The sequence below is a fragment of the Elephantulus edwardii genome, unplaced genomic scaffold, assembly GCF_000299155.1.
Source record: "Elephantulus edwardii isolate Elephantulus edwardi_28Jun2011 unplaced genomic scaffold, EleEdw1.0 scaffold00341, whole genome shotgun sequence".
Lineage (NCBI taxonomy): Eukaryota > Metazoa > Chordata > Mammalia > Macroscelidea > Macroscelididae > Elephantulus > Elephantulus edwardii.
The window spans coordinates 178,404-192,033 of NW_006400091.1; the positions used below are offsets into that span (position 1 = coordinate 178,404).

A 13,630-nucleotide genomic window follows, 5' to 3' on the forward strand; every position below is an offset into this window, starting at 1 on the left:
TGGGAGGAGGGTAGAGAGAATAGTGCAACAATGAATGAATGGAAACCCAAAATCTCTGTAAATGTTCATTAAAACTAATAAAATTTAATAACAATTAAAAAAAACTGGGAAGATTAGAAACATCTCCAAACAAAGTCACTTGGAAAATGTGGTGTCTCTTCCTAAACCTGGAAGTCCTATGTGATTTTGTTATTAGTGTTGTTTACCATTGAGTCAGAACCAACTCACAGCTGGGTTTTCAGAGGCAGAAAACCCTGCATGATAGAGCCTCTCAATCTCTCTTGCGTCACACTCTCCAATCACTACGGGACAGTCATTGGGGTCATGGTCCCTGTGGCATGTGGTGAGAGGTTACTGTGTCCCCTTTGGAGCTGAGTCAACTACAATGCATTCTGACACTATGAACAACAGATCTGAACCTGCCCTATGCTGTGCCGTCCTCACCATCTATAATATGCTTGAACCCATTGTTACAGTCACTGTGTCAATCCATCTTGGTGAGGCTCTTCCTGTGTTTTGCGTTCCACCTTTCTCAGCATGATGATTTTTCCAAGGACAGGCCCCTCCTAACACCATGCCCAAATTATAAGATCCTTCAGCATCTTTGCCTCTAAGGAGCACTCTGGTTATACTCTCTCTAAGTCAAATTTGTTTAGGGTAGCCTAAATTCACGGCAGTTGCAGCTTTCTCTGAAGAAGCTGTTCCTGGTCACTTTGTCCCTACACACACACACACACACACACACACACACACACAGTCCTTTAATATGTGTTATCTTTGCATCCAACTTGTTTCTTGCCACAGTTTGCACTTGTCGTTCTTGTTGTTAGGTGCCGACAAGTCAAGTACGATTCATAGTGACCCTATGAACAACAGATCTGAACCCTGTCTAATCTGCAATTAGATTATTTATATTTGCTTATTCTGACCTGTTTCTCATCACTGTCATCTCCTTATGAATTATTGAGCAAATGTACTGAAAAAATGAGTTGATGAGATGTGGTCACAGAGGCAGGACATGGCTTTTAGAAACCACTTTATTGGGATAGGCTGCTCTCCCCATGCAGCCCACTCTCCTGTATACATAGTATACACAGCTAGGCAGCACCCACATTCTCCTGTGCTCTTGCAGTACTCCGAATGCAAAAAAAGGAAACAGGAGAGGAGAAGCAGAGGAACATCAACAGAGGACACTCCTGCACTGGGGGCGGGGGGGGGGTAGTCTCCTCCCACTGAGATGTACAGAGTCAGAAACCCAATAGAGGGTCACTATGGGTCAGAATTCACTCAATGGCAATGAGTTTGGTTTTTCCCAGGCTGGGAGCACTAGTGTCCTTTATCCCATCCTCAGCTTCTCTCAGGCCCCCTTTGGCACAGTCCAGGGAATTTGGATCAAGCTCCTCCAATCAGTGCACATGTGGGATGGGCAAAGCAGGCTGGGAATCTTGACCCACACCCTCCTGAGGAAGTTGCTGGAACCTGCTCACTGTCCCTCTCCTACTGTACCACCCTAATTTTTTATTCCACCACCAGAAACCCAGCTCTGCTTGGTCCTGGAGAAGATGATTGGATCACTGAAACATCCAAAGATACAACAAAGCTCCCAAGTTGTCTTGATCACAGTTCTTTTAAAAAGAGGAAGTCATCATAGGAAAATGTACTGGGGTCTGGCTGTTGTCAAGAACATGGCTGGCCGTTATTCCCTGGGATAACTTGCTCCCTAGAGACTCCCCACCAGCCCAACTGAGGCATGTCCCTCACCCACCCTCCCTGACTGTTCTGTGAAGTTTCTCACTACCCTTTCCTCTCCCAGAGGGGATATTGATGCTGTTGGTACCAAGGACCCAGCACTGTGCTGGTGGCCTGAGTCCTTTTGCCTCTCAAGTCCTGCAGCATTCACTCATGGCCATAGGAGGACCCCCAACACCTCCTGACTGCCTTGGTTTTGTTCCATAAGGGTGATCTCAGCCTTCCCTAAGGGCCTTTCACCCCTGCCCTCCTGTGGGAGCACTCTCCTAGGACTCCAGACCATGGAGAAGGGACAAAAGCAGTCCCTAAGGCTGAGTTGGTTAGCTGGTGAGCTGGTTTCTTCTGACTAGTAAGAAAAGTAAAAGAAAATGCTTCAACCTCATTTCCCAAGAAAGTTTGTTTTTATCTCCTGTCATTGTAGCTCTCCATTGAGGTGCTAGGTACACCACCACCACCCACCGAAGATAATCCAGCCTACACTCAGAAACAAAACATCTCCCATGTGCGCTAAAGCATCTTCGTGAAATACTCCACTTGACCAAATAGTCTCTAGCCTGGAAATATTCTCCCCATGTGGAGCTCTAGGAAATGCCTTGATTTCTGTGTCCTTACTATATCCCTAAATTAGTTAGGATTCTAGCAGTTTCCGGTGGTTGACTACCAAGAGCCCCAGGTCAGGCTATTTATCCTTAATGCCCCACAAACCTCCACCAAGGAACACGGAGAGAAGGAGTTTGTCTCTGGTATGACCTCCAGGCACTGTGGATGGCAGCAAAGCAGACACTGGGCACCCTCTCTGTGCTGTCAAGCTCAGTCTATACAGCAGGACATGTGGTCCAGCAGAAGCACCAGGTCACTGCTGCCCTTGGGAGGGATTGGGTTCAGCTCCCAGAGAGGATAACCTGAGGTAGCAAACAGTGGCCTCTGTTTTCCAAATGGAGTTCAGGCCTGGGGCTATAGGGTAAAGCGACCAGAACCAAACTGCCCTCTGCCTCTGGGATAAAGAAAGGTTTGAAAGCACGTGGGCATTCAGCACCTGCCCTCCTGGGTCTCTCACTTGTCCCCCTCCTTGTTCATGGGTGTAGGTGAGGGTCTGAGAGCACGTGGGCATTCAGCACCTGCCCTCCTGGGTCCCTCAACTTGTACCCCTCCTTGTTCATGGGTGCAGGTGGTGGGCACTTTGAAGGTTCTCAGAGGGAAGTTGAGTCTTAAACATGTTCTGTGGAGGAAGAGGCCACCACAGCTGGAATCTGTTCATTTGGTGACACCATCTACAGACATCCCGGAGTCAGGTGTGGTGTCTGTGGAGTGCCACAGCCAGGCCCGAGGCCCACACAGCTAACTAACTCCACCCAGGCCAGTGACAGCAGGCCTGCAGGATCCCTCAGGCAAAGAATTCACCGTCCCTTTAAGTTCCAGTACCATATCTCAGTGTCCTGAGCCTTCCTACAGAAGACCTCAGGGTCCCCATAGATGCTCTATCTCTGCCTCTGTTGCCCAGTGATATCAAGAACACCCACATTAAAGTTCCTTGACTCATCCTGACATCCTGACAGAAGAATGGTAGTTCTCTGATGGAGGCAGAGTAGAAAGCCTCAGGACCCACTCTACATGCATACCTCTTCTTCCCAAGTGGTAGTGGCCATTTCATACCAATTCTACCCTAATGTGACTCTCCCCTCCAGCCAGCTTCCTCTCCCTCCAGCCAGCTCTCATTCCCGTGTCCATCAGGAAAGAGAAGTGGGCTGAAAGCACCATAAAAACCTGTCTTGCTCAGAGATGACCTAAAGGCCTCTGGGCCACCTGAGGGTACCAAGCTGCTGGGCCATGGCTCTTCCAGCAGCTTGAGGCCTCCCTTTAGGAGGGCCATGGTCCCTGAAATTCTGCCTAGAAGGTGCCTGTTCGCCAAGCCCCTCTAAATATGGGCCCCAATGACTGTACCCAGCCCACACACCTCTTGTCTCCCTCCCACACAATGGGCACTGGAGAAGAGGCATGAGGTAGACTGAAGTCAACAGCCCCCTGCCCAGGAAAAGGAAGAAGTGAGAACCCTCTCACCCTGGTCCGTATCTCTGGCCCTGGATATGGGTAACTTCTGGATGGGCCCTGGTTATGGCCCACTACCCACCTTCCAGCCGACCAAATGCTGGCAGCACTCGCAGGGCAGAGAGTGAGAGGAGAAAGGGGGCAGTCCTTTTCAGCAGGGCCTCAAGATGCAGAAGTCCAGCTCCTGAGGCTTCCGGTGCAGGCTGCACTGGTGCCGGGCCAGCAGCTGTCCTGCTGGCCCCATACATTTAAGTGGACGTCTCTTAAACCCTCGGCCACAGCTCTTGGAACAAGGAGACCAGGTCCCAATCTCCCAGGCTGGGCAGGGCTCCCCACAGGCCTGTGTCTCCATTGGCTGATGGGTCACATCACAGGCAGAGCGTGAGAGCTGCCCCAGGGAGTTCTGGCAGTCCACCAGCCGGGTCTGCAGGCCCCTACCACAGCTCACAGAGCAAGGACCCCAGCTGCCTGCCACCCAGCGAGCAGGGATCCCCCCATCCAGCTGCTCCACCTGGTTGGAGAGGCTCTGCACACTATTGTGCAGCACAGAGGCGCCCCGATGGTCCTTGTGGTTAGCAGACTTGTCCTCTCGAGGCTCTTTAGGCAGGTAGAAGGAATAGCGAACCCGGGGCGGTGTCATCTTCCCCACAGACAGGACCTCCACAGTCAGCGGCTCTAGGATGGGCCGGGAAGCCTGCAGGCTTTCCACTGCAGTCTCTGTGCCGCTGTAGCGGAGCAGGCTACCTTTCACCACCAGGTCCCGCTCCACAGCTGACACCACGAAGTGTCCATTGAGCAGGTACTTGCCTTGGCTGTTCTTCAGGGCCAAGTAGTTGTCATCCCCAATTAAGCCCTTGTAGCCTCGCTGACGAATGTCAATGTTTGAGGCTCCGGCCGGAATGGCCACCACAAAGTTGTAGCCATGCCTGGAGTTGGGAAAAAGACAGAGGGTGGTTGGAGGTGTTAGGCAGACACCTGGATATGGGGCATTCCCTTTAGTCATAGCCAGCTATGGCAGAAGCCCGGGAGCTGCAGCCAAGAAGACAGAGCACAGATGAGCCAGGCCCTCGTGCTATGTCAGCTCCTACAAAGCCCAGCAGTACAAGGCCAGGCTACCTGGGAGCATCAGACAGTCAAAAATGAAGGTCAAAAATGGTCCAGAACATTATCTCTCAGGGGAACTCCAGCATGGAATGAAAGCTCACATTTCAGAATCAGATTTCTACCATTTGCTGGCGGTTGGCCTTAAATGAGTTTCTTCTCTTGGCTTCCATTCCTTACTCACAAAATAGAGACTGATAATGAAGATTAAGTAAGCTGGAACACAGACCATCTAGCATCCAACAAGGCTCGTAGTGGTAAGGAGGAGGAGGAAAGAAGATAAAATAAATCCACAGATCCTGGGTCCAGAGCTAGGAAACTTGCTGCAGTGAGCTAGCAGTGAATGTGGCATTGAGAACCGAGACTTATCGGGGGCTCAGGCCAACTCACTGTCTCTAGGTCTTGGGGTCCTCACCTGCATAGTGAGTAAGACCGCATGATTTCTAAGATGCTTTTCATTGTGAGAATGGAATATGTACCACTTATTCAGTGACACTGAACTGGAGGCATTTACTTGAAATTTCCCACCTCAACACTCCACTCTGTTCCTCATAAATGAACATTGTAGAATCATAACCCGCCCCCTCCCCAGTACAATGAAGCATTCAGCAGGGGAGAGCACCTCCAGGAGTGAAAGCTGAGGTTCCAAGATGACTGTTCAGGCCTCCACAGCATCAGCATCTAGAGTCCTCAAGTTCTTCAAGGGAACTATAAACTCTCTGAAAATGAGACCTCAGGAGGCTCTGACTATGCCTGCTTTCTCCAGAAAATGAATCAGGACTTACAAAGGAGTGTAGCCTTGTGGCAGGAAAAGGTGGTATCTCAACAATGGAAAACTCAGGCTAGGGAGCATCTGGCGCAGAGAGGCCCAGAAATGGCCCTTCACCTGAATATCAGTGTGTGTCCCAAAGGAAGGAACTCATACAACCCTCACCACTCACACTGCCCTCTCTCCTCAACCCAAACCCCAAAGTCAGGGCCACAGGCCTAGAAAGAGGGTGGAGACTCTTTAACATTTACTGAGAGTTCACTGTGCACCAAGCACAATGCAAAACATGTTACTAATTTTAACTTACTTCATCCTCACAACAGTTCATACAAAATATCAAGGCCACTTTACAAGTGAGGAAATATAAAATTGCAGGCAATGTATCACTTGCTCAAGATCTTCCAGAAAATGGCAGATTAAGATTTGAACTCAGAGCTGTTTAACACTTGAAATCTAGATACTCTGCAGCATTCTTCACAAGCAACCAAAAAAATCTCCCTGACTATCGTCTGCTGAGTGGTGCTTACCCTGAACACTCATCTATGCATCTGCCTTTTCTGAATGAACCAATAAGAGGAAGGAATACACATAAGCCCCAGAAAAAAAAAGTGGCTTCCACAGCAAGGGCAGGCCAGGATCTGGCATCAATCAAACCTCACTCAAACTCCCAAGTCCTGGAAGGATTCTCCCCCCTTCCCCCTCCCCCAAGGTTTCTTGCCTGCCCTTCTGGGGATAAGGACTTACATGGGCTTGGTGAAGAGGCCTGTCACCTTCTTGCAGCTCTTGTTGTCCCCACCACACACTCCACATTTGTCAAACTTCTTCTTGGAGCCTAGATTCCCGTCACAGCCAGCCTTGATACACTTGCCTTGGACGCAGACAGAGGTAGAGTCAAGAGTACATGGAGTGCCATCAACTACCTACAGTGCAGGGTGAAGGAAGAGGGGGCTCAGATGGGGGCTTCCCCAGGGCCCCGTCCCTCCCTGTCTCCTGTCCAGATACTCACCTTGGGAGCTAACACATAGAAGTAGCCAGTGCCATTGGCTCTGCAGATAAGCTTGCATTTGTCCCTGGGTGACACACCTGAGTACTTAGGCACCCAGGCCACAGCCAGGGTGAGTCGGTTGGTACTGTGGTTGTAGCCATTGAAAGCTTCACACTGTTCCTCCCGAAAACTCTTTCCAGGGGCTGGACAAGGAATCACACAGAAGAAGCTGGAGGGAGGGGCTGGGGAGGTGCCAAGGTCAAGGGAGAATATCCCTCCCTGGGTGCCAGCTTCCCAAGGCTCATCCTTGTGACCTTTCTTACAGAAGCCACATCTTCCTACCTCCAAGGACTAAAGCAAGTTTCCCCCAAAGCATCCATATTCAGTGATAGGGCAATGCTAAGCAAGCGCCATCATCCCAGCAATTCGTCCTTAAACTCTCTGTGACTCTTTATGCTATGGATTTCCATGGTAGTCTCTACTTTTATAATAATGTCATCAAATGCATAAAATAATCCACCAAAGAGTATAAAGAATAGTAATCCTATTAATACACAGCTATCACAATATTGAGATCTCATATGCAATGTATTGGACTTCTTTTATAATGGACTAAATAGCAAGATACTCTAATGAGTGATAACTGTTGGAACCCTGAAGTTGTGAAGAGGACAGATACATTATGAGATTCGTGCAACAATTGAAATGTAATATAAAAATAGCCATGATTTCTATGAGTGACAAAGTTACAGATGGTGCTACTATCGCTTTAGCCAGTTGTATCCACTTCTACTTTAAGGAAATACTAAAACCTAGGTTAAAGGGTTAGTAAAATGTGAGATATCTTTCTCTCCCACTAGAGTTCACAGGCTCTGAATTACAAATCCCTGCATACCAAGATGGGCTTGTCAATACTTAACAGAGGAGGTGCTTAAGTCTTGTGCTTTAAATCATTCAGACTCTAGTCTGACTATGCAGAAGAAAGCACCTTGACAAAGGTGAGCTGAGGGAGGAACAATCCTGGGAACTCTCGGCAGCACTGCCTCTTCAGTTTTTGCCCAAGACATCGAAACTGGCTGCAGACACTTAGTGAACATACAAGGTGCAGTGGGGAAGGGTGTCCCATCTCTGGTCTCACCTCCCAGAACCCAGGGCACTGCTCTGCTGTTCTCCTCACCTGAGCTGGGGCATGGCTCCAGGCTACATGACCGGTACTTGACTCGTACCCCCTCGCAGTACTTGCCCCCGCTGGCAGGGGCTGGGTTGCTGCATTGCCGCCGAGCTAGCTGCACACCTCCTCCACATGTCCTGGAGCAGGGGCCATAAGGCTCCCATTTGGCCCAGAAGCCATCCACCTAAGAGATAAGGGTCAGTTACACTCCTGGAGCATTCCTAGGCCAGCACTAGTGCCCTTAACCTACAGAAAAGGCACACCGGCCTGGTCGCCACAAATCAAAGATCCCCACTGCACTGGAATAAAATTCATTTAACACCATGAGGGGGGCACTGATAAGTGCATAGAGCCCACACAGCATTCCCACCTCTTGATTAACAGACACAACTTCTCCTCATTAGAGAAGTGAGCTTTGGTGGCCTAGTGGTAAAGAGCTGCACTGTCAATCAAAAGGCAGCAGTTCAAATTCACCAGCCGTTCCATGGGAGAAGAATAGATCTGAAAACCTCCTGGAGGGTCAGCAATAACTCGGTTCCAACTCGATGGCACACACAACCGTTAGAGAGGAGGCAGCTCAGGAAACACAGAAGACACTTCATTGGACTATGGAGTCAGGTTGGCAAGTTTTACTATCAGCCCTGCCTTTGACAAGTAGGCACTTTTGAACAAGGCATTAAGCCTCTTGATTTTCAAGTGCTTCATCTGAAAAAAGCAGAGCTAACAATATTCAAGTCTGAAGTTGATGTAACATGTCTGAAAATTCCTAGCACACAGAGCAGGACTTTCAAGTTATCTTTATTTATTTGTTAGTGTTTTTTCAAGAGTTTCTAAATTAAAGGTAGGGCTAACTCCCATCCTTTCCAATAAGCTATACAATCCATAAAAAGAGAAGAAGAAAAGGGGAAAAGCTGCTTTTTCCCCCTTCTGACTGAGGACAAACACATGTGTGACAGCACAGAATGGTCCCACAGGGTCTTCTCAGTTGCCAGCATTTTGCCTGGGTGGGTTTGAATTGGCATGTAACAACAGATCCATGTGTGTTACCCAGGATCTCAGGTAACAATGGATGTCTGAACTGGATGTTTTTATTTGTAAATATTTGATCAGTCAGACTTTTCACCAAAATGATCTTAACATCAATCAATACCTGTATTTGAGAGTTTTACTATAAATGACCCTAATGTTTGTGTAAGAGGAGAGTTAGATTATTAAGCAATCCTAAAACTTTCTGACTTTAAGGTGAACTATGCAATGCTGGTTTGTTGGGTTTCTAAGAGGGTGGTTGAGAATTTATAATCTTCATTACACTTTTCTTAGAATGATAGCAAAGTGAGTTTCTTTCCCTTAACACACATCAGTTGGGCAATAGAGGAAGTAGCCTAGCTATCGAGTGCTAGGATTTAAAGTCAGTCACAGCAATTCATAAAGCAAATTACATGAAGCCGGTCAGGAACTGACTTCACACCACATAAATACTTCACTTGTGTGTCTATTCAGTGTATTTATTCTATCTGTTCTCATGTTGAATCATTTTTGCTTCATTATGGCATGTTAGTGGAATACTTTAAGAAAGACTTTTCCTCAGCATTGCTTTTTCCTCAGATTAGAGACCTAGTTCATTCTGATGTAGATTCATCAGATATACATTTGCTCTTCATGCCTCAATTCCTTGCAATAAGGGTTTTGTCCCCATTACATTCTGGAATCGTTCCCATGTAGTAGTCAGTGATTTTTCTATCCAAGGACTGAACCCATCTGGAGTTGGGCAGCCCTTACAGCATTTGTCTTCAGTATTTAACACAGGGACTGAGACTTCTGCAGGTTATTTTACCTCAGGGTCACTTCTCATTCATTCCACAAATGTTCAATGAGCTCCTCCTATGAGACAAGCACCCATTCACTCCATGAACATTTGTTGAGTTCCTACTGTAGGGCAAGCACCATTAAAGCAAGTCTTCACCCTCACTACATCCTCACTACATCGCCCTCACTCTGCCCTCGACTCCATCCTAGTGGGGAAAGGCACATTATCAGAACAAGCCAGAGCTTGGACAGAGGCTGCAATGAGGGTGGGCTACTCTGTAGTGTAGGGTCAGGAAGTCCACTCACCAAGGCTGAGGGGACACTAGAGCATAGCCTAAAGCCTAAATGGAGGACAGCAGGTAGCCATGCAGATATGAGGGGGAAGATCTTAAGCAGAGGTAATGGAGGAAACTAGAGCAAAGGCCTGAGAGGTCATGGTTGGGATTTCCAGCGTTGCAGGAGTACAGCAATCAAAAGAGACCCTGGGGTAGGTGTAGGCATCACTTAAGGTGAGATGTAAATTCCAGAGGAATGCCACGCACAATGCTGGCATGATCTCATGTGCATTTAAGAGGACCCCTTGGAAACAAGTGGTAGTGATGATGGTTGACAGCATAAGTGATGCATTTGGTGCCCTTGCACTATATATGTGGAAAAAGGTTGGACTGGCAAATGTTATCTTTAGTTTTACTCTAACTTTTCAAAAGGAGGTTCACCTTGCCTCTTTGTTAGGAAGAGTTTATAAATAATAATATTAAAAGTAAAGAAACCAGTAAAGGAGAAATTAGAATAATCCACAAGAGAGAGTGGTGGCATCAGACAGACACATATATAGGTCAAACACAGTAGAAGTGATGAGAAGCAGATTCTATATATATTTTGAAGACAGCATCAAGAGGAATTGCTGGTGCATCAGATATGGAATGTGAGAGAAAAGTACTGTTTACTGAACACCTGGAAAAGAGCTGTCATTGAGCAATACTGAAAAAGAGGCTGGTTCCAATTAGATGATAAAAGATCTGCTTCCCAAGCTGTTCTAGTTAAGAATTTATTAGATATCCAAATCGATGTCAATATGGAGTTAGACACACAACTGTAAATATAAATTGAGTCCTCAGAATATAATTGGGATCTAAAGAGGTTGAGTGTAAGTAGGGAAGAGGTCCAAGGACTGTGCCATGGAGCATGCTGGACATTAGAAAATGAAGGTATGACCCAGCCGCTCCCATCCCCTCTTCCTTCAAATCACAGGTACAGAACTATAGCTCCCAGAGGTCTGTGGGGAAACACCATCTTTAAAAACTTGAATTTTGGTGGGAAAGCTGCGAGGACAGTCGAGGGAGGGCCAGGCTGGGGCTGCGATCCAGCCGCCCGCATCCCCTCTTCCTTCAAATCTCAGGTTCTCCGAACCCCTCCCATTGTGTATCACTGTGTGCTTCTTCCCTCCCCACTCACATTAGCGTTGGAGTGTGCATGCACCCTACATGCATCTGCTTTTGTTCCTGCCCAACCTTCTCCTGGAGCAGTGACGTCAAATAAAAAACCAGCTACCACCTCAGACACAAAAAACTCTACCACATCAATGGCCTGTAGAAAGCAGGGTGCTTCACTTGTCCCACAAGCCCAAAGCAAGATATCACCCCCCAAAGAAGACACAGTAGCAATGGATTTCCTGAATCCAGAAAGCCTGATGGAACTTTCTGACACAGAATTTAAGAGAGCAATGATTGAATATTTTCAATGGATGAAAAAGAAACTTGGTGAATTACAGGACAGTGCTAGCAAAAATCAAGAGAAGCTTAAAAAAAAACCCAAAACAATGCAGAGAAAACAAATGAGGCATTAGAGGCACTGGAAAAAAACAAGAAACCATGATCCAAAATATGATATCTAAGGTCTCTGATGCTGTCAACATGATGGAGGGACATACGAATAGAGGTGAAGAAATGGAAAACAGAATCAGTGAAACAGAAGATAGAATTGTCACCACAGATCTGATTGAGAAAAAAAGCAGAATCAAAAAAGAAGAAAACTTAACAATAATGTGGGATACCATTAAAAGAAATAACATCTGCATCACTGGAATCCCAGAAAGGGAAGAAGCAAGTAAAGGCACTGAAAAAGTTGTGGACGAATTACTAGAGGAAAACGTTCCAGGCATAATGAAGAATGACAGAATATATCTTCAAGAAGCTGAGCGAACGCCATATAGAATAGACCCTAAAAGAAAAACACCAAGGCATATCATTGTCAAATTTGCTAGAACCAAAGATAAGGAGAGAATACTAAAAGCAACGAGAGAGAAACAAAGAGTAACCTATAAGGGAGAACAGGTAAGATTAAGTGCTGATTTCTCCACAGAAACCATGCAAGCAAGAAGACAATGGAATGACATATATCAAACAATTAAAGAACACAACTTTCAACCAAGAATACCGTACCCTGCAAAACTGTCCATCAAGTAAGAAGCAGAGCTACAGAACCTAAAGGAGTTCGTAAAAACAAGACCAACCTTACAGGAAACACTGAGAGACGTCCTTCATACAGAGATGCCACAAAAAACAGGATAGACCAAAGTAACTAGCAACAACACCAAAAAGAATTTAACAAAATGACAGCAATAAAACCCTACCTCTCAATAATTAGACCGAATGGGAATGGTTTAAAAGCACCACTGAAGAGAAAAAGAGTAGCAGATTGGATAAAAAAATAAAACCCATCAATATGTTGCCTACAAGAGACACATCTGAAAAATGAAGATAAAGAAAGATTCAAAATAAAAAAATGGGGAAAAATATACCAAGCAAATGGCAACCAAAAAAAAGCAGGAGTAGTGATACTAATCTCTGATAAAATAAATTTCAATGCAAAAACAAAGGACGAAAAAGGTCAATACATAATGCTCAAAGGGTCAATAGAACAAGAGGATATAACAATATTGAATATCTATGCACCAAATGAAAGACCTGCAAAATATATAACACACATTAACAAAATTGAAAAAGGAGATAGACAACACTGCTATAGTATTTGGAGACTTCAATACACCCCTATCAAGAAAAGACAGAACTACCAAAAAGTATTTATCTCAACAAAGATACTCAAGAATTAAACCACACAATTAACCAACTCGATCTCAAAGATATTTATAGGCTAATGCACCCAAAAAACCACAATATAACTTCTTTTCCAATGTGCATGGAACGTTCTCCAGAAGAGATCACATTCTAGGTCACAAAGCAAGCATAAACAAATTCAAAAACATAGAAATTATACAAAGTATCTTTTCAGATCACAACACCACAAAATTAGAAATTAATAACAAGAGAATAAAGGAGAAAAAAACATACATTTGGAAGCTAGACAACAACTTGCTTGAACATGACTGGGTACAAGAAGAAATAAAAAATGAAATTAATAAGTTTCTGGAAACAAATGACAAAGACACTACTTGCCAAAACCTCTAGGAAACAGCCAAAGCAGTAATCAGAGGTCAATTTATAGCAATAAGCAAGCACATCAAAAGGCAGGAAAAATTGACTATTGACTCTCTAACCCAACATCTCCAACAAATTGAAAAAGAACAGCAAGAAAATCCAAAACCCTCTAAAAAAACTGAAATAATAAAAATTAGAGCTGAGATAAATGAAATAGAAAACTGAAAAACAATTGAAACTATCAACAAAACTAGGAGTTGGTTCTTCGGAAAGGTTACTAGAATTGACAAACCATTAGCAAAACTCACAAAAGTAAAGAAGGAGAAGACACAAATAATCTGAATAATAGATGAATCAGGCAATATCAAAAGAGAACCAACCAAAATAAAAAGGCTAACATTAGAATATTATGAACTATACTCAAACAAATATGAAAACCTAGAGGAAATGGACTATTACTTAGAAACGCACAACCTACCTAAACTGACACAAACCGAAATTGAACATCTGAACAGACCAATTACAAAAGAAGAAATTGAAAAGGTGATACAACAATTTCCAACCAA

General features: G+C 45.3%; 1 protein-coding gene across 1 annotated transcript in view; it reads right to left on the bottom strand.

The window, feature by feature from the left end:
* Positions 1-3,946: 3,946 nt before the first annotated feature.
* The window catches only part of ADAMTS15 (ADAM metallopeptidase with thrombospondin type 1 motif, 15), a 31,525-nt gene continuing 21,841 nt past the window's right edge, over positions 3,947-13,630 (bottom strand). Inside the window, exons 5-8 of the mRNA XM_006901732.1 lie at positions 7,828-8,005; positions 6,672-6,853; positions 6,410-6,585; positions 3,947-4,721 (exon numbers count right to left, since the gene is read on the bottom strand). Coding sequence (XP_006901794.1) covers positions 3,947-4,721; positions 6,410-6,585; positions 6,672-6,853; positions 7,828-8,005 — 1,311 coding nt within the window. The remainder of the gene's footprint in view (positions 4,722-6,409; positions 6,586-6,671; positions 6,854-7,827; positions 8,006-13,630) is intronic.